This window comes from Heteronotia binoei, chromosome 20 (genome assembly GCF_032191835.1).
Source record: "Heteronotia binoei isolate CCM8104 ecotype False Entrance Well chromosome 20, APGP_CSIRO_Hbin_v1, whole genome shotgun sequence".
NCBI lineage: Eukaryota > Metazoa > Chordata > Lepidosauria > Squamata > Gekkonidae > Heteronotia > Heteronotia binoei.
In genome coordinates this window covers 35533723-35560975 of record NC_083242.1, presented here as the reverse complement: position 1 = coordinate 35560975, position 27253 = coordinate 35533723, and the positions used below count along the sequence as shown (strand labels likewise).

Here is a 27253-nt window from a genome sequence, read left to right as displayed (position 1 = left end):
GTGTTTGGCTCCCTTTCTCGCTAGTTGCTGTCTCCTCATCCCCACGTGTTGGAGGTTGGTCTCCACCTCCCCGGCCAGTTGGATCCAGCCGACCAGCGTATCGGGCCTTCCCTGACTGTAACAGCGGTCGAGGATGCTCGGATTCAACCCGTTGATGAACGCGGTGTATTTCATGACCTCGTTCCATCCCCTTGCTGCCGCGCAGTACCCCAGGAATTCGGTGGCGTACTCGCGGGTGGAGCGGTTGCCCTGTTCGATGCGTTGGAGGGCAGCGACCGCCTTCTCCTCCCGTAAGGGATCTCCATACTGGCGGAGCATCGCGTGCAGGAACCCTGCCACGGTAGCTAATTCGGGCTTTCTTCCCATGAAGAGCCCCACGTACCACTTGCGGGCCGCCCCTCTCAGTCGAGACGCAATGTGGTACACTCGGCTGGCTTCGGTCGGGTAATCGGCACCCCAGTGGGTGAAGAACGTGTCGCACTGGATAGTAAAGTATTCCACGTCCTCCGGATTCCCATCGAACGTAATCTTCAACTCTCTTCCCCGTCCCTCGGCCCCACCTGGCGCTCGCGGCGCCCCAGGCGGCGGCGCTGGGCCCGGTATGGCCGGCGGGATTGGGACGGGTGGCGCAGGCGGCGCCGGGGCGGCCGGGGCCCCTGGTGCAGGTGGCGCTGGCGGTGCCGGAGCCGGCGGGGCCGGAGGTGCCGGGGCTGCTGGGCCCACCGGGGCCGGCGGCGCCGGGGCGGCCGGAGCTTGCGGGGCGGGGGCCGGCGGGGCGACGGGCGGCTGCCCCAGTGGCAACACTCCATACGGTATCCCCAGGACCGCGGTTTGCAAGGTGCGGAGCTGGTCGTGGATAGCGCCCAGGTTCTGCTGCATCTCCTCGGCCATCGTCACGCGGGAGCGGTGCACGTCGCCGTGGATCTCCCGCACCCAATCGAATAATTCGTTGCGGAGGGTCCGGATCGGGTCCTCCCCCCCTCGGGGCTCCGCGCTCTCCGCCTGGCCCTCGTCGTCGTCTCCTGCCCCTCCTTCGCCCAACATGCTTCGGTACCGCTGCTCCGCGGCGTCGATGGCTGCCGTGGACTTCCGTGGGCTCCAGGTTCGCGGAGCCGGGAAAGCGGCGTCGACCGAGAAGGGCGCTGGAACCTTAATTTTGCGTCGGACCCCCGTCACGTTTGGGTCGAGCGGCGGGTCCTCCGATGGGGTGGTGGGCTCTCCGTCGTCTGGTACTTTTGCCGCCATCGGGCCAAGCCTCCAGTACAGATAAGCCACGAACAATGGGATTACTGTTATAATGTCAGAACTCAAGAACGTCAAACGGATCCCATACTTAGTTACAAAGCTAGGATTTTATTGAAGAGAACTAGGTGCTGGAAAAGGCAAGATAACAGTAATGGCGAGAGCCAGCATCAGCTTGATTTTATACACGTAAAGCAAACATCTCACAAAGCCACAATTCACATCTCAGGGCGCAGCTGTCTTCTCACCATCACTATCAGTAGAGAGGATGCCTCCCTACTTCGAAGGCCATGCTGTTCGGCTTCAAAGGGTCCCAGTGTGAGAATGTGCAGAGACAAGACATAATTCATTCTACAGCCCCAAATATTTTGGATACCAGTGGGGCAAGGTTAATTACTATTCAGGCACTCTGGGTTAAGCAGAGGTTACAACATGGAGTCAGTTTGGTTCAGTTACAATACAGCTTTAAGGCACAGTAAAACTACCATACAGCATTGGTCACCTTATAGGGGACCAGCAGCAAAGATACAAGTTCTGACACTGAGCCAAGGCCATCCCAGCAGGTGCAAGTGGAGGAGGGGGGAATCAAACCTGGTTCTCCCAGATAAGAGAGCTCTGGCTGAGCCAAGGCCATCCCAGCAGGTGTAAGTGGAGGAGTGGGGAATCAAACCCGGTTCTCCCAGATAAGAGAGCTCTGGCTGACCCAAGGCCATTCCAGCAGGTGCAAGTGGAGGAGTGGGGAATCAAACCCGGTTCTCCCAGATAAGAGAGCTCTGGCTGACCCAAGGCCATTCCAGCAGGTGCAAGTGGAGGAGTGGGGAATCAAACCCGGTTCTCCCAGATAAGAGTCCACACACTTAACCACTACACCAAACTGGCTCTCCTAAAAACTCTAAGATACATTGACCTTGAGCAGTGGAGAGTTCTTAATTATTTATCACTCAATAGGCAAAAGAAGTTTTTTTAAAAAATTGCAAAAGGTTGGCTGGGTCCAGAACGGCATTTTGAGCCGGTAGACGGACGGGACGCGGGTGGACCAAAAGGAGTGCAACAAAACTCTGTTATTCCAAAATCTTCAGGGGGGTGCAGAGAAACGCCCCGTAGATAAAGGTCTGAAAATATCAGTGGCTGTAATAATTCCATAGCCACTCTGTATCTCAGGAGACTCTCCTAGCGCAGAGTGACTTCCGCTTTCAGGAACTCTGCCTTTACTGGATGTAGAATCATAGAGTTGGAAGGGACCTCCAGGGTCATCTTGTCCAACCCCCTGCACAATGCAGGAAACCTACAGATACCTACCCCAAATTCACAGGATCTTCATCACTGTCAGATGTGTCTCGGCTGCTGCTTGGGATTGGCTGCATGCCTGTCTTGAGTTCATATCTAAATCAAGTGATGGGACATTTGGTTCTCCCCGCTGCCGCCTTCCTCCCCCAAGCCACTGTACCCTTGGCAGCACCGCCTGTGGTCTGGCGAGAGTATTCAGAATACAGAAGTCAATGCAAAGGTTTAACTGTCTTCGTAATTGTAACCCTGATGTATGGATAGTGAATCGTAACAAATGATAAAGCCATTTCGGAACTTTAGTTGTTGCAGTTTGTTGGTTTGTTTGTTTGATGGTGCACACCAAACAGTGGTGCTCTGACAGGTGGAGAGGAATGTTTGGGGAGAAATTGCCACCACTGAGCAGACAGGTTAAAACGGATAAAGGAAGTCCTTCTTCACCCAACGGGTGATTAACATGTGGAATTCACTGCCACAGGAGGTGGTGGCGGCCACAAGCATAGCCACCTTCAAGAGGGGTTTAGATAAAAATATGGAGCAGAGGTCCATTAGTGGCTATTAGCCACAGTGTGTGTGTGTGTGTGTGTGTGTATATATATATATAAAATTTTGCTACTGTGTGACACAGAGTGTTGGACTGGATGGGCCATTGGTCTGATCTAACATGGCTTCTCTTATGTTCTTATGGAAATAAATTTGGCTGGCATGCTTATATGTACTATGGCAAAAAAAAGATGGATGTTTTTTTCTCTCACCATTATATAAGAAACAATTTGCTAAATACATGGATGAAATATAAGAAATATGGGGATGAGAGAAAACCGTTATGGATAGTGCCAGCAGAAGTAATAAAAATAACAGCTGAGACGGGTGAAGAAAAGTGGTTGTCATATAATCAACTATTAAAAATACCAAGTGGCAAAATAGAATTGAAAATTGCTGAAGAGCTGAATAATAAATACGATTGGTTCCAAATGCAACAAATAAAGAGCTTGGTGAAAAATGATATTAAAACTGAAGGAATAAGAAAAGAGCAAACATAAATGGAAAACGTTCTGCTTGGAGACAATGAAAAATTAATTTCAAAATTATATAAATTACTTTTTCAATGGTCTACAGAAGATGAAGTAGTGAAATCTCAAATGATTAAGTGGGCAATTAATGTAAATAAAGAAATACAGATGGAAACTTGGGAATATTTGTGGAAGAATTCTATAAAGCTTTCGACGTGTCATAGTATTAAAGAGAACTGTTTTAAAATGATGTATAGATGGTATATGACTCCTAAAAAGTTGGCAAAGATGAACAATAAGATGCCAGATAGATGTTGGAAATGTAAAAAACACGAAGGTTCTTTCTACCATATGTGGTGGACTTGTGAAAAAGCAAAATTATATATATAATTTTTTTCTTTTGGCCACTGTGTGACACAGAGTGTTGGACTGGATGGGCCATTGGCCTGATCTAACATGGCTTCTCTGATGTTCTCTTATGTTCTTATCTTGTGAGTGAAAGCCTCCAGTTAGAGCATTTACTTTACATATAGAAGGTCCCAAAACCAATCCCTAGTATCTCCCATTGGAAGGGGGAAAGGATCAGGCAGTATAGTTGATATGAAAGGTCCGTAGAACCCAGAGAGCCACTGCCAGTTCTGACTTTGATAGATCATAGCTCTGACGGAGGAGGAGAAGGAGACTGGATTTATACCCCACCCTTCACTCGGATTCTCAGAGCAGTTTACAATCTCCTTCCCTTCCGCTCCCCACAACAGACAGGTGAGAGGCAGGAGGGGCTGAGAGAGCTCTGACTGAGAACTGCTCTTGACGGAACAGCTCTGAGAGAACAGTGACTGACCCAAGGTCACCTAGTTGCTGCATGTGAAGAAATGGGGAACCAAATCCGATATTCCCAGATTTGATTCCACCACTCATTTTTGACGCGGGCCATCATTCAATGGCAGAGAATCTAGTTTGCATGCAGAAGGCCCCAGGTTCAGTCCCTGGCATCTCCAGGTAAAAGGATCAGTTACAAGGTGAGGAGGAGGACCTCCGGGCCTCAAGACCTTCGACAGGGACTGCCGGCGAGAGTAGACAAGACTGACTTTGATAAACTTTGTAGAAGGCAACTTGCTTAAGAACAGCCAGTTTGGTGTAGTGGTTAAGTGTGCAGACTCTTATCTGGGAGAACTTGGTTTGATTCCCCACTCCTCCACATGCACCTGCTGATGTGACCTTGAATCGGTCACTAGTTCTCGCAGAGCTGTTCTCTCAAGAGCAGTTTCTGTCAGAGCTCTCAACTCCACCTACCTCACAGGGTATCTGTTGTGGGAAGGGGAAGGAAATTGGAAGCCCCTTGGAGAGTCCTTTGAGTAGTGAAGGGAGGGGTATAAGTCCAATCGCCTCCTCCTCTCCTCCTCCTTCTCCTTCTTCTTCTTGTCCTTCTCCTCCTCCTCCTTCTCCTTCTTCTTCTCCTCCTCCTCCTCCTTCTTCTCCTCTACCTCCTTCTTCTTCTCCTCCTGCTCTTCCTTTTTCTTCTTCTCCTTCTCCTCCTTCTCCTCCTTCTTATCCTTATCTTTCATTGAAATCTGCCTCTGTTCCTGAGGACTGGAAGGTAGCAAATGTCACCCCCATCTTTAAAAAGGGTTCCAGAGGAGATCCGGGAAATTACAGGCCAGTCAGTCTGACTTCAATACCGGGAAAGTTGGTAGAAACCATTATCAAGGACAGAATGAGTAGGCACATTGATGAACACGGGTTATTGAGGAAGACTCAGCATGGGTTCTGCAAGGGAAGATCTTGCCTCACTAACCTGTTACATTTCTTTGAGGGGGTGAACAAACATGTGGACAAAGGAGACCCGATAGATGTTGTTTACCTTGACTTCCAGAAAGCTTTTGATAAAGTTCCTCATCAAAGGCTCCTTAGAAAGCTTGAGAGTCATGGAGTAAAAGGACAGGTCCTCTTGTGGATCAAAAACTGGCTGAGTAATAGGAAGCAGAGAGTGAGTATAAATGGGCAGTCTTCGCAGTGGAGGACGGTAAGCAGTGGGGTGCCGCAGGGCTCGGTACTGGGTCCCATCCTCTTTAACTTGTTCATAAATGATTTAGAGTTGGGAGTGAGCAGTGAAGTGGCCAAATTTGCGGATGACACTAAATTGTTCAGGGTGGTGAGAACCAGAGAGGATTGTGAGGAACTCCAAAGGGATCTGTTGAGGCTGGGTGAGTGGGCGTCAACGTGGCAGATGCGGTTCAATGTGGCCAAGTGCAAAGTAATGCACATTGGGGCCAAGAATCCCAGCTACAAATACAAGTTGATGGGGTGTGAACTGGCAGAGACAGACCAAGAGAGAGATCTTGGGGTCATGGTAGATAATTCACTGAAAATGTCAAGACAGTGTGCGTTTGCAATAAAAAAGGCCAACGCCATGCTGGGAATTATTAGGAAGGGAATTGAAAACAAATCAGCCAGTATCATAATGCCTCTGTATAAATCGATGGTGCGGTCTCATTTGGAGTACGGTGTGCAGTTCTGGTCGCCGCACCTCAAAAAGGATATTATAGCATTGGAGAAAGTTCAGAAAAGGGCAACTAAAATGATTAAAGGGCTGGAACACCTTCCCTATGAAGAAAGGTTGAAACGCTTAGGGCTCTTTAGCTTGGAGAAACGTCGACTGAGGGGTGACATGATAGAAGTTTACAAGATAATGCATGGGATGGAGAAAGTAGAGAAAGAAGTACTTTTCTCCCTTTCTCACAATACAAGAACTCGTGGGCATTCGATGAAATTGCTGAGCAGACAGGTTAAAACGGATAAAAGGAAGTACTTCTTCACCCAAAGGGTGATTAACATGTGGAATTCACTGCCACAGGAGGTGGTGGCGTCCACAAGCATAGCCACCTTCAAGAAGGGGTTAGATAAAAATATGGAGCAGAGGTCCATCAGTGGCTATTAGCCACAGTGTGTGTGTGTGTGTATATATATATATATATATATATATATATATATATATATATATATATATATATATATTTGGCCGCTGTGTGACACAGAATGTTGGACTGGATTGGCCATTGGCCTGATCTAACATGGCTTCTCTTATGTTCTTATGTTCTTGTTCTTCTCCTCCTGCTGCTTCATCTTCTTCTTCTCCTCCTCCTTCTTCTTCGTGGTAGAGCCTCTGCTTTGCATGCAGAAGGTCCCAGGTTCAATCTTCAGCATCTTCCCCTAAAAAGAAACAGAGAGTGGGTGATGGGAAAGACATCTGCTGGAGAGCCAGCGTAGACATACTAAACAAGATTGATTGGAGCAGACTAATGGGCTGAATCAGCGCGAGACATCTCCTCATGTGTGCCTTTCTCGAGCTACATACCAACTGCTGAGTATCAGCTTTCGACTGCTAAGTGCCCGGGATCAAATGCCAGCTTTTAAAAGCAGCAGATGCCAGGAGACCTCGCCCGAATCCTTGGGGCACACCCTGCCTCTCCAGAACAACTGGAACATCTCCCAATGTAGTCTGATCTTCCTCTAGACCAGGGGTGTTGAACTCATTTATTATGAGGGATGGAACTGACATAAATGAGAACTTGTCGGGCCGGGCCATATGTGTACCTATTTAAGATTAATGGCCTTGGGTCAGCCAGAGCTCTCTTATCTGGGAGAACCGGGTTTGATTCCCCACTCCTCCACTTGCAGCTGCTGGAATGGCCTTGGGTCAGCCAGAGCTCTCTTATCTGGGAGAACCGGGTTTGATTCCCCACTCCTCCTCTTGCAGCTGCTGGAATGGCCTTGGGTCAGCCACAGCTCTCTTATCTGGGAGAACCGGGTTGGATTCCCCACTCCTCCACTTGCAGCTGCTTGAATGGCCTTGGGCCAGCCAGAGCTCTCTTATCTGGGAGAACCGGATTTGATTCTCCACTCCTCCACTTGCAGCTGCTTGAATGGCCTTGGGTCAGCCAGAGCTCTCTTATCTGGGAGAACCGGGTTTGATTCCCCACTCCTCCACTTGCAGCTGCTGGAATGGCCTTGGGTCAGCCACAGCTCTCTTATCTGGGAGAACCGGGTTTGATTCCCCACTCCTCCACTTGCAGCTGCTGGAACGGCCTTGGGTCAGCCAGAGCTCTCTTATCTGGGAGAACCGGGTTTGATTCCCCCCTCCTCCACTTGCAGCTGCTGGAATGGCCTTGGGTCAGCCAGAGCTCTCTTATCTGGGAGAACCGGGTTTGATTCCCCCCTCCTCCACTTGCAGCTGCTGGAATGGCCTTGGGTCAGCCAGAGCTCTCTTATCTGGGAGAACCGGGTTCGATTCCCCCCTCCTCCACTTGCAGCTGCTGGAGTGGCCTTGGGTCAGCCAGAGCTCTGGCAGAGGTTGTCTTTGAAAGGGCAGCTGCTGTGAGAGCCCTCTCCAGCCCCATCCACCTCACAGGGTGTCTGTTGTGGGGGAGGAAGGTAAAAGAGATTGTGAACTGCTCTGAGACTCTTCGGAGTGCAGGGATATAAATCCAATATCATTATCTTCTTCTTCTTCATTATTGCCTATGGAGACTTTATAAAGGACACAAACACAATTAAAGATTTTTTAAAAACAAAATTTAAAATATGCTTAAACCATTAACACTCGTTGGTCTTAAAGGTGCTTTCTTTCTATTTCTCTCATGGGATCCAGGGAACTGGGCAAAGGAAGCTCTGGCTCTTTCCTTCCTTCCCCAGGAGACCAGGAGGGGGAGGAGCCTCAGCCAATAGAAGGAAGAGAGGCTTGGCTCAGTAGCTCTGCTGTGCAATTGAAAGAGCCTGGCAAAGTATGCTATGCCTCCCCCCCCCCTCCTCCCCAAGAGAGGAGCTTTAGCCAATGGAGAAAATAAAGGTTTTGCTCTGTAACTTCTGTGCAATTGAGCAAGCCTTGCAAAGCAAGCTGTGAAGCAGAAAGAAGCAAGAGAGGGAGAAGGAAGCAGATGACAGCCAGTTGCTCAGGGGGCCTGATTCAGTCCCTGGGCCAGATGTTTGACACCCCTCCTCTAGACCTTTGCTGGTATTTCCTGGTTTCTTCTGCCGTCCGCTCTGCCTTTGCCCCGATGGTTGAAGGAACATTGAAAAGGAAAGGGACAGTCGGCTATCTGGTGGACGCCACAGGTGACTCCGAACTTGGGATCGCTTCAGCCTTCAGGTTGGATGTTCCGACCCAGGTTCGAATCCCTTCTGCGCTGTGGATGCTCGCTGGATGCCCTTGCGTCAGTCGCACACCTAGCCTACCTCACAGGGTGCTTGGGAGGATAAAACAGAAGAGGGGAGGGTAATGGAAGCTGCTTTGGGGAGAAAGACAAGGTTCAAAATAAAACCAATCGATAGAATTAATTGAGAGGCTGAGCCCTTGGCGTTCTGGGCCCTCCTCCCGTCGAGCTTTTTTAAATTTATTTCTAAGACACCAAGCAGTGGTGAGAGAACATCAGCAGAGCGTGGCAGGCGGTCTTGTGTATTTAAAGGCAAGGAGTTTGGTGCGCAGCCAAATTTCCTCCCCCTGGAAATTACTTACATCTGTCGGCTTGACACTTAAGCAGCCTGCCCATTCCACAGAGTGCGCCTATCGTCTTAAGAGAGCAGGGTCTCCATCATTAACCAAGAAGCACTGACTTAGTAAGGCCTCCAGTCCAGGGGTGTCAAACCTTCCAGCCAGAGGGCCGGATCTGACATAAATGAGACCTTGTCAGGCCAGGCCATGTGTGTGCCTATTAGGCTTCCCAATCCCCAGGTCCCAGCGGGGGATCCCCTGGTTTTACAGGCTTCCCCCCTCCCCCAGCCAGCTGGCTGGCGGGGGAAGCTCCACCCCCACAGCCATTATGCACCTCCAGGAACGATTCCCATAGGGAATTATGGGGAATTGATCCGCGGGTGTCAGGGGCTCTGGGGGGGCTGTTTTTTGAGGTAGAGGTGCCAAATTTTCCGTATAGCATCTAGTGCCTCTCCCCAAAATACCTCCCAAGTTTCAAAAGGATTGGACCAGGGGGTCCAATTCTATGAGCCCCAAAAGAAGGTGCCCCTATCCTTCATTATTTTCTATGGAAGGAAAGCATTTAAAAAGGTGTGCAGTCCCTTTAAATGTGATGGCCAGAACTCCCTTTGGAGTTCAATTATGCTTGTCACACCCTATCTCCTGGCTCCACCCCCAATGTCTCCTGACTCCAACCCCAAAGTCTCCTGGCTCTGCCCCCAAAGTCCCCAGATATTTCTTGAATTGGACTTGGCAACCCTAGTGTCTATTAAGATTTAATTAGCAGATATATAAACGTTATAAAGGACAAACGCAAAGATTTTTTTTTAAACTTTAAAATAAAACATGCTTAAAACATTAGCATTTGTTTGTTATTCAAGGTGCTTTCATTGTATTTCTCCCATGGATCCAGGGAACTGGGCAAAGGAAGCTCTGGCTCTTTCCTTCCTTCCCCAGGGGACCAGGAAAGGGAGGAGCCTCAGCCAATAGAAGGAAGAGAGGCTTGGCTCAGTAGCTCTGCTGTGCAATTGAGAGAGCCTGGTGAAGAAAGCTCTCCCTTCCCCCTTCCTCCCCAAGGGAGGAGCCTCAGCCAATGGACAAAAAGGAGGCTTTGCTCTGTAACTCCTGTGTGACTGAGCAAGCCTTGCAAAGCAAGCTGTTATGCAGAAGGAAGCTAGAGAGGTAGCAGGAAGCAGACGACAGCCAGTTGCTCAGGGGACTGATAGGAGCCTTCCAGGGGCCTGATTTAGCCCCTGGGCCACATGTCTGACACACCTGCTCTAGACAAGTGACTGGTCAAATTTGTACCCAGCCCAGTCCCCGAAAAGCCCATGTTCTGAACTGCTCTCTGAATGACTGTTGCTTGTGTGGCTAGGTATTATTTTATTTATTTACTTAATGTGTACCCCCCACACACACACCCGTTTCTCTCCAGTTAGGACCCAAAGCAACTGGCATTGTTTCCTCTTTCCCTATTTTACCTTCACAGTAACCCTGTGAGGTAGGTTAGGCTGAGAGTACGCAACTGACCCAAGGTTACCCTGCCAGCTTCTCTGATCCTGGAGATTTGAACTTGGGTCTCCCAGATTCTAGTGTGACCCTCTAACGAGTTTAGCACACCGCAGTTGTTGGGGTTTAATGAAGAGCAAAGCAATCCCAGATCTGCCTCTCCTGCGGCATCCACCAGGTAGTCAAGTTTCCCTTTCCTTTCTCCTGTTCGGCTGAACGACTCTTTGTAAGTTTTGTTCCCCCCGTCCCCAGCAGGGTCCCTGGTAGTCCAGGATCTAAAGGAAACCTACAGGGCACCATCGGAATCTTATGAATTTTATAACTATAATTGTTGTTATGAATTTTATGTGTTTTTAATTTCATTGTACATCACCCAGAGCCCGGCATGAGTCAGGATGGGGCGATCGATTAAGTGTAAATAGTGGTGGTGGCAGCGGCGATGATGATGATGGAGAGAGAGAGACTTTTTTCTTTCAGATTTGAACTTTTTTAGATCAGACAAACATGATAGAGAGGTCAATAGAGAGATATAGGAGGAGGAGGAGATAGGTGATTGATAGACAGACAGAGATGATAGATAGATAAGCAGATGATAGAGATATGAATTGATGATTAAGATGATGATGATGATGAGAGACAGAGACTTTTTTCTTTCAGATTTGAACTTTTTTAAGTCAGACAGACATGAAACATAGATGACAGGTAGATAGATATAAAGATTGATGACGATGATGATGATGATGATATAGATGATTGATAGATAGACAGACAGAGACGATAGATAGATAAGCGGATGATAGATACAGATATAGATTGATGATGAGAGAGAGAGAGACTTTTTGCTTTCAGATTTGAACTGTTTTAGGTCAAACAGACATGATACATAGATGATGGGTAGATGGAGAGATATAGGATGGTGGTGGTGGTGATTTATTTCTTATTTTATTTTGCGAATTTATAGACTGCCCTTTCCCAAGATGGGCTCAGGGCGGATTACAACACAATAAAACAGTTAAAATCGCCCAATAAAACAGTTTTAAAAAAATGAGATAGATGACTGATAGACAGAGATGATAGATGATGGAGAAATAAAGAGATGATAGAGATATAGATTGATGATGCTGACAACAACAAGAGAGAGAGACAAACAGACAGACTTTTTTCTTTCAGATTTGAACTTCTTTAGGTCAGACACACATGATGCATAGATGACAGGTCAACAGAAAGATATAGATTGATGTGGATGTTGATGGTGGTGGTGGTGGTGGTAGTGGAAAGCGGTGGAAGCAGCAGCAACATAAGCCACATCTATTCAGATTGGCCGGAGCTCTTCAGGGTCTTTCCCATCGAAAGCGAACTAATCCTACTGAATCTGGAGACTGGGCCCTGCAGCTACCTTTGCATGAGAACTCGGAGCTGTGACGCTGAGCCACGACCACTTCCGTTCTGGATCAGAACCAAGAAGAAGTTCAGGATTCTAGGTTTCTCAGTTCCCTAAGTTGTGCGTGTGTGTGTGTGTGTGTTTAAATTGGGCTATTAATTTTTATTTCTTTGTGGGTGGCACTGCACCAATTCTCTAATGTGTGTTTTGGCCCACGGACTCTGGAACGGCACACTGAAACGATCGAGAGCAACCGGCTCGGACACAGATGAGCTTGCCAGATGGGATTGCCAAAGCCTTCCATGCCCATGAGTTGGGCAGGAATAGGGTCCCAGCCATTCCTTGGCTAAAAATATAATCGTGACTCAGTTCTTGCCCGGTGCTGGGACCAATCCATTAGATTGGATAAAACAGTAGGCCTACATTGCCTCTGAAAGCAGCTATCGTTGATGTTTCAAGAGGTCTCACAAACAACAATGGAAGAAAACAGAGCTGAAAATAATAAATGCAAAAAGGATGGGAGCAGAATGAAATAGATGCAGTGGACAGTGACAAAGATGATCAAGGGCCTGGAGACCAAGCCCTAGAGGTTGAGGGATTTGGGAATGTTCAGTCTGGAGAAGAGGAGGTTATGGGGGGACAGGATTACTCTCTTGAAGGGTTGTAACTTAGAAGAGGGCAGTGAGCTGTTCCTGTTGGTGACAAAGGAGAGGACTTAATTTAAATTTAATTTAACGGGACGGTGGCTCAGTGGTAGAGCATCTGCTTGGTAAGCAGAAGGTCCCAGGGTCTATCCCCGGCATCTCCAACTAAAAAAGGTCTAGGCAAGTAGGCATGGGAAAAGGGTCCAGGCAAAGAGGCGTGAAAAATCTCAGCTTAAGACCCTGGAGAGCCACTGCCGGTCTGAGTAGACAAGACTGACTTTGATGGACCGAGGGACTGATTCAGTAGAAGGCAGCTTCATAGGTTCATATGTCTAAGGGGAGCGACAGTGGCTCAGGATATATATGAGAATTGAAACCCATTCTAATGTGGGACAGTGGCTCAACGGCAGAGCATCTGCTTGGTAAGCAAGAAGGTCCCAGGTTCAATCCCCGGCATCCCCAACTAAAAAGGATCCAGGCAAAGAGGCGTGAAAAACCTCAGCTTGAGACCCTCGAGAGCCGCTGCCAGTCTGAGTGGACAATGCTGACTTGGATGGACCGAGGGTCTGATTCCGTAGAAGGCAGCTTCATATGTTCATATGTTGATTAAATAATGGATTTAAATTAAGGACCGGAAGGTGCCAGCTGGACTTTAGGGAAAACGTTTTTACTGGAAGAGTTGTTCAACAGTGGAATCAGCCACCAAGGGAGGTGATGAGCTCCCCCCTCCCTGGCAGTCTTGAAGCAGCAGCTGGACAAACCCTTTTCAGGGATGCTCTGGGCTGATCTTGCATTGAGCAAGGGGTTGGACTAGATGGCCTCTATGGCCCCTTCCAACTCTGTGGTTCTATGATTCAATACACTTGAAAAGGAAGCATGTATTTATTTATTTATGCCATTTATCCTCTGCCATTCTCCCTGGACTCAAAGCGGATGACCCGTCTGGTTCTGCCAAACCCACCCTCCTCCAGATCTTCAGGAGTTTCACAGGAGCTGGCGACTCTATTCCTCCCTAAGTCCTGTTTCCTAGAGTGAAGCCTTAAAGTCCTGATTAGGGACAGGCATGAACCAGGAAAATGGAAGTTCATGAAGGTTTGTGGTTTGTGAGGTCTCAGGAACCACAAACCTTTCTGTTTACCAAACCAGTTCATGGTGAACTGATGGCACTTGGGTTTTTTGGCCACTGTGTGACACAGAGTGTTGGACTGGATGGGCCATTGGCCTGATCCAACATGGCTTCTCTTGTGTTCTTATGTGACACAGAGAGTTGGACTGGATGGGCCTTTGGCTTGATCCAACATGGCTTCTCTTATGTTCTTATGTGTGACACAGAGTGTTGGATGGGCCATTGGCCTGATCCAACATGGCTTCTCTTGTGTTCTTATGTGACACAGAGAGTTGGACTGGATGGGCCTTTGGCTTGATCCAACATGGCTTCTCTTATGTTCTTATGTGTGACACAGAGTGTTGGATGGGCCATTGGCCTGATCCAACATGGTTTCTCTTATGTTTTTCTGTGACACAGAGTGTTGGCATGGTTGCCAGGGTGCCTGGAGATTTGACTCTCACACCTCTGCTCTAAGAAGTGGACTTTGCTTGCAGTTTCTGGCTTATGTGGATACCATAAGCCTCAGCTTTGCATTCTACGTCTCTGAAGACATGCTCCAGCTGCTCCTTGTGTGCCCAGTCTTGGCCACTGCCGTGGAAGAAGCAAGGCCACCATGTTTCCAGCCTGCCTTCATGAATCTAAGGCTAACAACAAGCAGAATCCATCTTGCTTTCCTGATTCCATCTCAAGCATCTGCTTCAGCTTTTGCATAAGGCAATCAAGCTTGTCCAAGCACACCCTGCCAGGCTAGAGACTCCATTCCTCCTTAGTGGGAAAGTCACACGTACACACCCTAGCCTGCAAGCAACCCATTAACTCATGAATGGATTAATAGCTCAACTGTTGATCCTAATTGCTCAGCAATACCAGAACAATTACTCTTGCCCAGCAGAAGATGAGAAAAGAGGAAGGACATCTCCTGTCTTCATCAAGTCTTTTGTCTACACCGGGTGGTACCTAGGCCATGTATTTTATTCCCTATTGTCACCCTCCTAGTTAATCCCATTTAAACTTAAGTACCCAGCCATTCCCATTCTCACTCCAGCCTAAGTACCCTGGGGCCAACCCAGGCAATATTGCAGCTTGGAAATTTCCAGGTCCACTGGACTAAGGTGAAGTTCATTGGCCAAAGCAGGCATCCAATTAGGTGTCAGTAAGGAATGTCCAGCCCTCTTGAACCTCCCATCTCTCCTCCCTTGGACCTCCCAGTCCCAAGGGTCTGAGGAAGCCTATTTAACCTCTGACCCAACTCCACTCATGTGTGCTTTCTATTCAGCAACCCCTATTACCCGCTGTCTAGATCCATCCCCAATTCTGGCCACAGTGTTGGGTCCATTTCCCCTGTCCTCTTAAGTCGCCATTGGAAACCTTCCTGGAAGACTACGATGGTAAATATTACCCTGTCTGTTTATCCATATATGTTCCCCTATTGATCTATCTATATTTCCTAGACCTGTGTGAATGTGTGAGTGTTTTGTCTTTTTACCTTGTATGAAAGAAATATTATTCTAAATAAATTACAATTGATTTTTACTAAATTAGAGTCTCTTATTGAGCATTGACTCTCTGAACGGTTGAGCCTGGTATACAATTGATAACAAAGATTCCTATTGGGCTAGCTGTCTCTCAGTCTAATTCCCCAACTTTATTTTGAGAGCAGTTTCCCTAACAGAACTGAGGTTCACAAATCATGAACCGGCCCAATACATGGTGTTCAGTTTGTATTTTGGCTTGTGCCAATTCCTAGTCCCAATATATATGCATATGCTTTGCAGTACAGTAGAAACTCCAATAGAGACAAAGTGAAAACTGAGGGGAAAGCGTACTAACTGCAGCAATTGTAGCTTGCAGCTATCTCTGGCTAGCAGGAGCTGCAAACTGAATCCCAGAGCAATTAAAAAAGATTTGAGATAAGCATACAAGCGCCTGCTAACCGCTCGACTCCTGTCCCATCAGCAACCCAGAAGGCTTTGAAATGGCCACTGGCCCCGTCTCTTTGCATTAATAGATGTGCCGGCCGAGGGATTTTCTGTAAAAGCCCCAATTGCTCTGAAATGGAAATGGGCCCTGTCTGAAAATTCATTTAGGAATAAGTGGAGACTGTCTGGAAACCTTTGGAAGGAATGGAAATCCCTTCTGACTGCATTCGACTCTGCAAGAATATTACTGAGTGCTGTTTCTCATTTGTAGGATAGGCTCTACAATTCTGTCAATGTGTCGTTTGTAGAGGTACCTGCAGGTGGTTATATACGTACTCATTTCCTTAATACCCCACTTCTATCCCTACTGGGTTCTGGCAGGTGTTATATTTTTATTGTTATTGGAGTTCACGATTTAACCATCACCAGTGGTCTGACCTAGCCTCAGATCGCAAAGCATGGAGGCACACCATCCACCAGGCTGTCTCTTCCTTTGAGAACGCACGCATAGCTGGTCTTGAGGATAAAAGGAGATTGAGGAAGAATCGTACTGCTACAGCACCAACCCCAAATCAGACTTTTCCCTGCAGCCACTGTGGCCGGACCTGCCTGTCCCGCATTGGTCTTGTCAGCCACCAGCGAGCCTGCAGCAGACGTGGACTACTGCACCTTTCTTAAATCTTCATTCGCGAAGTCAAGCCGAGAGAGAGAGAGAGAGAGGGAGTTAACGATGGGTAACCCCAAGATAGCGTTTCTCTTCCTCTATCTGTTACATTAGTGCTTAGTTCTTGCAGCCTTTTCTGGCATACCCAGGAAAATGCTAATCACCATTCTGGGGTCAGAAAGCAGTTTTTCTCCAGGCCAGTTTGGAAGCTTTGGGGGGGGGGGGGTTGGGGGGGTTGCCATATTTTGGGCATGGAGCTGGGGTCATTGGGGTTGTGTGTGAGGGGAGAGTATTCGTGTATTCCCTGCATTGTACAGGGGGTTGGACTCGATGACCCTGGAGGTCATCTTCTTCCTAGATCCTGTCCATGGGTGTTAATCTCCTAAGTGTTTCTATTTATTTCTTTTATTTACTTCATTTACACCTGACTTTTCACCCTACGTTCTCCCCTTTACCTCACAACAATACTGTGAGTTAGCTTAAAATATCAATATCTGTATTCTTAGTGCTTGGTGCTGGGGGGGGGCGGGCGGGCAATAGTGGGAGGGCTTCTAGTGTCCTGACCCCAGTGATGGACCTCCTGATGGTACCTGGGTTTTTTGGCCACTGTGTGACAGAGTTTTGGACTGGATGGGCCAATGGCCTGATCCAACATGACTTCTCTTATGTTCTTCTGTCTAGGGCAGTGATGCTCTGTCTTCTTGGTGCTTGGAGGGGGGGACACAGTGAGAGGGCTTCTAGTGTCCTGGCCCCACTGATGGACCTCCTGATGGAATCTGGGGTTTTTTGGCCACTGTGTGACGCAGAATGTTGGACTGGATGGGCCACTGGCCTGATTCAACATGGCTTCTCTTATGTTCTTATGTCTGGGGCAGTGATGCTCTGTAGTCTTGGTGCTTGGGGGGGGGGGCAACAGTGGGGGGGCTTCTAGTGTCCTGGCCCCACTGATGGACCTCCTGATGGCACCTGTGTCTTTTGGCCACTGTGTGACACAGAGTGTTGGACTGGATGGGCCATTGGCCTGATCCAACATGGCTTCTCTTATGTTCTTATGTCTGGGACAGTGATGCTCTGTATTCTTGGTGCTTGGGGGAGCAACAGTTGGAGGGCTTCTAGTGTCCTGGCCCCACTGATGGACCTCCTGATGGCATCTGGGGTTTTTTGGCCACTGTGTGACACAGAATGTTGGACTGGATGGGCCACTGGCCTGATTCAACATGGCTTCTCTTATGTTCTTATGTCTGGGGCGGTGATGCTCTGTAGTCTTGGTGCTTGGGGGGCAACAGTGGGAGGGCTTCTAGTGTCCTGGCCCCACTGATGGACCTCCTGATGGCACCTGGGTTTTTTGGCCACTGTCTGACACAGTGTTGGACTGGATGGGCCACTGGCCTGATCCAACAGGGCTTCTCTTATGTTCTTAGGCTGAGACATTGATGCCTTCCTGGATTTTTTTGTCTTCCAGGACATACAACTTGACTTTCCTGCAGCCATATTACCGGACGGAGGAAGGGGATGACAACCCATTCATCTGTTCATCCCACCGGGACAACGGCATGCAGAAATGTTCCAACATCCCCAACCGGAAGGAGTATAAGATGGAATGTACTTTGAGCATGGACTCGTATAACCCCAATACGCATACGCTGGATTTCAGCCACCGGAACTCCTGCATAAACTGGAACCAGTATTACAATATCTGCAGGGCGGGGGATTTCAACCCGCACAATGGAGCTATTAATTTTGATAATATTGGCTATGCTTGGATAGCTATTTTTCAGGTAAGAGTATTTTATTATTCCCCATTCTTGTGTGGACGTCCAAGTGTGTTTGAGCTGCGACTTCAGCGTCTGTTGGATAAACTGGCCCTCAAGGGTATTTACCGCTAGTGAATGAGGCAAAGAAAGCTTTGTGCTGCCCAATTGTTTTGTAAGATCATTTGCTGTCCTTCCTCCTGTTTTCCTCCGCCAGGAAATATCGGGACCACGGAGGCGCAGTAACTAAAAAAAACAGCAAACTCCCTCCATTTACAAAGTCATTCTGTATAATTAAACAGAGATTTGGATTGGAGGGCAGGATACGAATCCAATATCATCTTCTTCTTGCCAGGATTTCAGAAATCTGAAATCAATGTAAAGTATCAGACGCAGTGTATTATACAGTATAGAAAGCGGTCATATAAGTAGAAATTAGTGGAGTAAAAGCAAGATAATGCATACAGCTAATAGATAATACGTACTAAATACAGTGGTATAATTCAATCTCGTTCCCTCTCTAAAAGCACCTATTCCATGTTCTGGAGGCAACACGGCTCCTGTACATGGACCAACTGTCCCCCCCCCCCCCCTTTGCTGCCAAATATAATCAAATATAATAAATAAACCCAAGCTAAAGATAAAAAAAGAGGTAGTCCCCTGTGCAAGCACCAGTCGTTTTCGACTCTGGGGTGACGTTACTTTCACAACGTTTTCACAGCAGACTTTTTATGGGGTGGTTTGCCATTGCCTTCCCCAGTCCTCTACACTTTCCCCCCAGCAAGCTGGGTACTCATTTTACTGACCTCAGAAGGCTGGAAGGCTGCGTCAACCTGGAGCCAGCTACCTGAACCAGGTTCTGCTGGAATCGAACTCAGGGCATGAGCAGAAGGCTCCGACTGCAGCTTTACCATTCTGCTCCACGGAGTTCTAAACGCAAGCTAGCTAGTGCATATTCGAAGTTATAGAGTAACCTTAAAGGTCAAATAAGGCACCTAAATTGGGGTCTTTGGCAGAGGTAGTTAGGATTTGCAAACACGGGCTCTGAGAGACCCCATTAAGAGTGCAGACTGCAACCACTAAAAATGGGAGCAAACAGGATTAACTACCCTCTGCAGGACTCCGAGCACCACTTCTCTGTGTCCTGGTATTCCACAGTTCCACACCTACATATTGTGCTCAGTTTTGAGCACCACATTTTAAGAAGGATCTAGACAGATCCAGAGGAGGGCGACAAAGATGGTGAGAGGTCTGGAGATCAAGTCCTATGAAGAAAGGTTGAAGGAGCTGGGGATGTTTAGCCTGGAGAGGAGGCAGCTGAGAGGTGATAGGATCATCATCTTCAAGGACTTGAAGAGCTGTCATCTAGAGGATGGTGCAGAATTGCTTTCTGTGGCCCCAAAAGGTAGGACCAGAACCAACAGGTTGAAATTCAATCAAAAGAGTTTCCGGCTCAACATTAGGACGAACTTCCTGACCATTAGAGCGGTTCCTCAGTGGAACAGGCTTCCTCCTTGGGAGGTGGTGGGCTCTCCTTCCTTGGAGGTTTTTAAACAAAGGCTGGATGGCCATCTGACAGCAATGCGGATCCTGTGAATTTCAGGGGAGGTCCTTCCATCCTTCCGAGGTCGGTAAAATGAGTCCCCAGCTTGCTGGGGGGAAAGTGTAGAGGATTGGGGAAGGCAATGGCAAACCACCCTGTAAAAAGTCTGCCGGGAAAATGTTGTGAAAGCAATGTCACCCCAGAGTCGGAAACAACTGGTGCTTGCACAGGGGACTACCTTTACCTTTACCTTTATTTGTGTTTCAAACAATTTTATTAGTAACATATGGTAATAAATTTCAATTTTTTACATCATTAATAATTACCTTTTTTTTTAATCTATCCCCTATATTACTTTCTACCGACCCCTCCCCCCATTACTTGACCCCCGCTGGTGTTATATACTTTTGATATTAAAGGTACCCTTAATTAATAAGAACCAAAATTAATATCCTCCTCCCTCTTATACTTAATCATTATCAAAAATTGTCCAATGTCCTTTTATTTTCCACTCTTTTTCTACGTATCTCCTGAACTTTTTCCACTCCATCTTAAATACTTCTAAATCGTAGTCTCTTAAGGTTCTTGTTAACGTGTCCATTTCACGCCATGTCATAACTTTTACACCTTTACCTTTATTTGTGAGTTTCCTGCATTGTGCAGGAGGTTGGACAAGATGACCCTGGGGGGGGTCCCTTCCAACTATATGATTCTATAGATGTGTCGTTATCGTATTCAGCGGCAACCCGAAACCATACCCTTGTGGTTCTGCCTCTGATTAAAAATCCCCCTTTTTTGCAGCAACGCTCAACAACCTCGATGCAAGCCGGCTGCACTGGGGAACTAGCCAGACATTTTTCTTTGCAAGAGAGGGGATAACCTTCTCCTTGTGTTTTAGGAAGCAGGGTTAGCAAGAGGTGGCCCTGCGGGTGGGCAGGTGCTTTTCTCCTGCTTCGGGGAGCTCCCGAGTTGTTGTCAGTCTCGCTAGCGGACTCCTGAGGTGTTGTAAGGCCAGCTAATAACGCACGGCTGCACACCTCAGTTCAGTCAAGGCGAAGTCAGGAGGCGGTTGTGATTGAGACAAATGTCAGCAGTGAAACGTAATTGCAGTTTGATAGAGAGAGGCCGGGACGGAGATGGCAGGCACGCTGAGCGGATGACGGGAGGCAGCGCGGCGGAGCCAAAGGGCACGGGTGTGAGTGTTGCGGAGGCGTAGCTGGGTCCCGGCTTTCTCTCTGTAGGACAGCAGTGATACAGAGTCCTCGGGGAGTTGTGCGGATCGTGAAGGCATGAGCAGATCCAGAGAGTCGGATGCGCAAGAAATGAGAAAGCCTGAAAAGGGGGAATAACAGATAACAAGCTCATCTTGTCTGGTTTCCGTGGATTGGGCTCACGATTCGAAGAAGAAGAAGAAGAAAAAGAAGAAGAAGAAGAAGAAGAAGAAGAAGAAGAAGAAGAAGAAGAAGAAGAAGAAGAAGAAGAAGAAGAAGAAGAAATTGGATTTATATCTCACCCTATACTCTAAATCTCAAAGTCTCAGAGTGGTCACAATCTTCTTTACCTTCCCCCCTCCCACAACAGACACCCTGTGAGGTAGGTGGGACTGAGAGGGCTCTCCTGGAAACTGCCCCTTTAAGGACAACTCCTATGAAAAGCTATGACTGACCCAAGGCCATTCCAGCAGCTGCAAGTGGAGGAGTGGGGAATCAAACCCGGTTCTCCCAGATAAGAGAGCTCTGGCTGACCCACTCCTCCAGCTCCGGGGCAACTTGTGCGAAAATGGGGAGAAGCCCCGGGAACAAAAGGGCTCTACACCTGGAAATCATTTGAAATCAGTTTCAGAGTGAAGAGTGGGGTATAAATCCAATATCATCATCATCATCATCTTTTTTTTTTAAAGGTGTGCAATTGAAAACAAACGTCACAAAATCTGGAGTTAGGTCTTCCAGGACAATTTCTACAAAGCTGCCTGTTCCCTCCCTCCCCCAGACGAGGGAGGTTTCGTGTGAAAATGGAGCCAGCGACAATGGGGAATGAAAATGGAGGCAGGGGCAATGGGGAATTAATAATCCACTTGTAGCTGCTGGAATGGCCTTGGGTCAGCCATAGCTCTCTTATCTGGGAGAACCGGGTTTGATTCCCCACTCCTCCACTTGCATCTGCTGGAATGGCCTTGGGTCAGCCAGAGCTCTCTTATCTGGGAGAACTGGGTTGGATTCCCCACTACTCCACTTGCAGCTGCTGGAATTGCCTTGGGTCAGCCACAGCTCTCTTATCTGGGAGAACCGGGTTTGATTCCCCACGCCTCCACTTGCACCTGCTGGAATGGCCTTGGGTCAGCCATAGCTCTCTTATCTGGGAGAACCGGGTTTGATTCTCCACTCCTCCATTTGCACCTGCTGGAATAGCCTTGGGTCAGCCAGAGCTCTCTCAGAGGTAGTCCTTGAAAGGCAACTTCTGGGAGAGCTCCCTCAGCCCCACCCACCTCCCAGGGTGTCTGTTGTGGGAGAAGAAGACATAGGAGATTGCAAGCCACTCTGAGTCTTTGATTCAGAGAGAAGGGCAGGGTATAAATTTGCAATCTTCTTCTTCCAGTATTTCTACATTGGAAAAAGCACAGAAAAGGGCAACTAGAATAATTAAAGGCTTGGAACACTTTCCCTATGAAGAAAGGTTAAACACTTGGGGCTCTTTAGCTCTTTAGCTTGGAGAAGTGTGCAGACTCTTATCTCGGAGAAGCAGGTTTGCTTCCCGACTCCTCCACTTGCAGCTGCAGGAATTGGGTCAACCATAGCTCTGGCAGAGGTTGTTCTTGAAAGGGCAGCTGCTGGGAGAGCTCTCTCAGCCCCACCCACCTCACATGGTGTCTTTGTGGGGGAAGAAGATAAAGGAGATTGTCAGCCGCTCTGAGTCTCTGATTCAGAGAGATAGGCGAAGTATAAATCTACAATTCTTCTTCTTTTCCACACATGCTAAATAATGCAGTTTCAATCCACTCCGGCGACCGTTTGCAAGTGGATTTTGCCATTTCACACTGGAAAATCCTGTTGCAAACTGGATTGAAAGTGCATTTAATTGGGGTGTGTGAAAGCGCCTTAAGCTCGGTCGTAGTTGTTCTTTCTCCAAGGAGAGAGGTCAAGATCTTTTCCAAACTTTCCGCATGAGAGACTTCGGCAGGAGCCAGCTGGTTCTTCTATAAAGGAAGAGTACTACCACTGAAGTATGGCTCCTCTCTTAGTATAAAACTGCCCGACACCAAATAGACCAAGAGTCCCCGACGTGAAGCCTGTGGGCATTGTGGAATCCCCAGACACCTTTCCTGCTGCCCATCTAGTGTTTTCAGAAAGTGGGTAGGGCCAAGTGGGACTCTTGCCTAGCACAGCTTCTGATTGGCTACTGGAGGCATGATTGACTGGATATATGATTTGCCACGCCCCCAGCAGCCCTCATTAACCCCTGGAGAAGCCCACACCACCCTTTCTCCACTCCTTATGTGATTTTGGGCGGGGGGTGGCTTGCTGGTCTTTTGACTGGGAGAGGGGACAGCCCCAGGCAAGTGAGGCCTGCTTGGTTGGGCTGGATCTCTAGCTAGCCCAAGCAGGCCTCGCTCACCCGGGGCTTCCCTTTCTTGCATCAGGTTGCTTTTAGCTGGGGATTTTAGCTGGGGAGGGGTATATGCTAATGAGTTATGCTAATGTGCTGCGCAACTTATTTTTCTACAAAATGACTCCCATCTAGTGTTGTATTTTCTCTGAAGGGCAGCCCTTAACTGGAGGATGCTGGTGAGACTAGGCTTGCCAATCCCCAGGTCCCAGCGGGGGTTCTTCCGCTTTCCCAGTCTCCTTCCCACCCCCAGTCAGCTGGCCGGTGGGGGGGAAGCCCCGCCCCCAAAGCCACCATGTGATTTTTTCCCCCTCTGGAGGCTCCAGTCTCCGATTGGAAAGGTTTCCTCTTGGGATGGGGTGTCTGTGTTACTTGGAAGAAGTTGGCTGCAACTCGTGAATAGAGAGGCCAATCCCTCGCTTCAGAGTCGCCAGAAATGGTGGGGGGGGAGGGAAACGTCTGCTGAGCACTTCGTTATTCCCTATGTTGAGATCGATTCTCATAGGGTATAATGGGAAATTGATCTGGAGGTTTCGGGGGCTCTGGGGGAGCTGGTTTTTGAGGTAGAGGCACCAAATTTTCCGTATAGTATCTAGTATAGTATCTAGTGCCTTTCCCCAAAGTACTCCCCAAGTTTCAAAAAGATTGGACCAAGGGGTCCAATTCTATGAGCCCCCAAAGATGGTGCCCCCATCCTTCATTATTTCCTATGGAAGGAAGACATTAAAAAGGTGTGCCGTCCCTTTAAATGTGATGGCCAGAACTCCCTTGGAGTTCAATTATGCTTGTCGCACCCTTGTTCCTGGCTCTGCCCCCAATGTCTCCTGGCTCCACCCCCCCCCCAAGTCTCCTGGCTCCACCCCCAATGTCCCCAGATATTTCTTGAATTGGAACCCTAGGTGAGACTGAATCTGGGCCATTCCACATGCCAAGCAGATGGGCTACCATCTGTGCCTCACATCTGGTGGGGGGGGGGGCTGGGGATGCCTGGAGGACCGAATCCCCCAGGTGGGAACTCCACAGCTCTGCCTCCTTCCACTTGGAGAGCCTTCCCAAATCGGGCTCACAGTCCCCCGACTTCCACATGTCCCGATACTCTCCATTGACTGGGTAATAGCCCGGCTCTGCCATGTTATCTATTAGGGCAGCACATCCATGGCAAATTATGGGCCGTGATTAGCTTGTTACCAAATGAAAGAGAGGAGATGGGCGGGGGGCCCTAATGAACGGCGAGGTGGACGATTCCTCAGTTGCTGTCTGCCTTTCTGAAGAAGCGGCCGAAGTGGTGATTACGAGCGTTGTCATCCGTGTGCGATAAATTGCCCCTCTAAGCCAGTTTCTAATTTGATCTATATTACGGGGCAAGCGGAAGAAAACAGAAATAACAGTAAGCATATTCCTGACTCCCAGGGCCCGCTAGAAATGGTATCGTCGTGGCAGACATTTCTCAAAAAAGCTTCAGCGCCGCACCAGTTTATTTACTTCTTTTTTTTCACCCCACCTTTCTCCCTGCTGGGGAACCTAACGTGACTTCTCTTCTTCTCCATTTTATCCTCACAACGACCCTGTGTGGTAGGCTAGGCGGAGACGGTTCGACTGGCCCAAGGTCACTCTGTGAGTTTCCAGGACACAAGTTTTGGTCCAACCCGGTGGGTGGCCAAACTTGCTTCATGTATGAGCCACATAGAATAAACGTCGGATGTTTGAAAGCCACAAGACACAAATGTCAGATGCTTGAGAGCCACAAGAAGGAAGGAAGATAAATGGAGGGAGAGGTGCAAAGAAAGAAACTTTAAATGCATTCTCCAAGCGTGATTTAAAGAGGCAAATGGAGAAGTGATTTAAAGAATGGATTTAGGGGAGGGACGGTGGCTCAGTGGTAGAGCATCTGCTGGGTAAGCAGAAGGTCCCAGGTTCAATCCCTGGCATCAACTAAAAAGGGTCCAGGCAAAGAGGTGTGAAAAATCTCAGCTTGAGACCCTGGAGAGCTGCTGCCAGTCTGAGTAGACAAGACTGACTTTGATGGACCCAGGGGGGTCTTGATTCAGTAGAAGGCAGCTTCATATGTTCATGGGGAGGGATGGTGGCTCAGTAGTAGAGCATCTGCTGGGTAAGCAGAAGGTCCCAGGTTCAATCCCCGGCATCTCCAACTAAAAAAAGTCCAGGCAAGTAGGCATGAAAAACCTCAGCTTGAGACCCTGGAGAGCTGCTGCCAGTCTGAGTAGACAATACTGACTGATGGACCGAGGGTCTGATTCACTAGAAGGCAGCTTCATATGTTCATATGTCTAAGGGGAGGGATGGTGGCTCAGTGGTAGAGCATCTGCTTGGTAAGCAGAAGGTCCCAGGTTCAATCCCTGGCATCTCCAACTAAAAAAGGTCCAGACAAGTAGGCGTGAAAAACCTCAGCTTGAGACTCTGGAGAGCCGCTGCCAGTCTGAGTAGACAAGACTGACTTTGATGGACCGAGGGTCTGATTCACTAGAAGGCAGCTTCATATGTTCATATGTCTAAGGGGAGGGATGGTGGCTCAGTGGTAGAGCATCTGCTTGGTAAGCAGAAGGTCCCAGGTTCAATCCCCGGCATCTCCAACTAAAAAGGGTCTAGGCAAGTAAGCGTGAAAAACCTCAGCTTGAGACCCTGGAGAGCCGCTGCCAGTCTGAGTAGACAAGACTGATTTTGATGGACCGAGGGTCAGATTCAGTAGAAGGCAGCTTCATATGTTCATATGTTCAAGAGACAAATGCCTTCTCCAAGCTGCCCAACGGGGGTGGTGGGGGTTTTGAGAGCCACCCGATATGTGTGAAAGAGCCACATGTGGCTTCTGAGCCACAGTTTGGCCACCCCTGTTACACACTTAACCACCACACCACAGAGTTCAGTCCAGAGCATAGGAAGCCGGTCATCTTTTTGAAACTTATTCTGCATCAAAGGTGCCCTCTGAGTAGTGAACTTGCACATTACACAGAAAGTGTTTGTTTTATTCATTCACTTATTTTGCTTATAGCCCATCTTTCCAGCTGGGATCCGAGGCAGATGACAGAGTTGGTTCTATGCTGTTCATTCTGTCGTGTATAGAACACCAGAGGGCAGTTTCTGAGGGCAATTTTTTTTCCCAAGAGCCTTGGGGCTGCCCATCGCAGAACAGTGGCTTAGTGGGTGGAGCCAGCCACAAAATGGTAGCTCAGAGGGTGGAGCTACTCCCAAAATGGCTGCCCACAACCTTTCAGAATGATTGTGGGGGAGTAGGGTTGCCAAGTCCAATTTAAGAAATATCTTGGGACTTTGGGGGTGGAGCCAGGAGACTTTGGGGGTGGAGCCAGGAGACATTAGGGGTGGAGCCAAGATCAAGGCTGTGACAAGCATAATTGAACTCCAAAGGGAGTTCTGGCCATCACATTTAAAGGGACGGCACACCTTTTCAATGCCTTCCTTCCATAGGAAATAATGAAGGATAGAGGCACCTTCTTTGGGGGCTCATAGAATTGGACCCCCTGGTCCAATCTTTTTGAAACTTGGGGGGTATTTTGGGGAGAGGCACTAGATGCTATACTGAAAATTTGGTGCCTCTACCTCAAAAAACAGCCCCCCCAGAGCAGATCAATTCTTCATTATTTTCTACGGGAATAAATCTCCCTAGGGAATAATAGAGTTCCCAGCAGACATTTCCCTCCCCTCCCCCCGCTTTCTGATGACCCTGAAACGGGGGGAGGGCCTCCAAACCGGGGGATCCCCTGCCCCCCACCTGGGGATTGGCAACCCTATGGGGGAGGAAGGTAAAGGAGATTGTAGGCTGCTCTGAGATACATCGTGATGGGTGGGGTATAAATCCAAGATCTTCTTCTTCGTCATCATCTCTGGTTTCCCTGGGGAAAGGGAACAGCAGGCTTTGAACGGGGAGAAAGGCTAAGTAGCAGATTCCTTTCCCATCCAGAGCAAGAGTGTACGCAAGACCTCCTGTTCACTCGGGTGTACATCAGTTGTCGCCATGAAAACAAGACAGGAGCTCTTTCTCGGTACAGTCAAAAGTGTAGTTCGTCACGCGGAGGTCACTGCTCCTGATTTGCTCTTTGCCCACACGTGCACTCAGACTAAGATGGCAGATTCTGTCTCACAGATGTGACC

General features: G+C 48.4%; 1 protein-coding gene across 1 annotated transcript in view; it reads left to right on the top strand.

Moving 5' to 3' along the window:
* The window catches only part of CACNA1H (calcium voltage-gated channel subunit alpha1 H), a 251909-nt gene that overhangs the window by 36182 nt on the left and 188474 nt on the right, over nt 1–27253 (top strand). Inside the window, 1 exon segment of the mRNA XM_060260465.1 lies at nt 17694–18009. Coding sequence (XP_060116448.1) covers nt 17694–18009 — 316 coding nt within the window.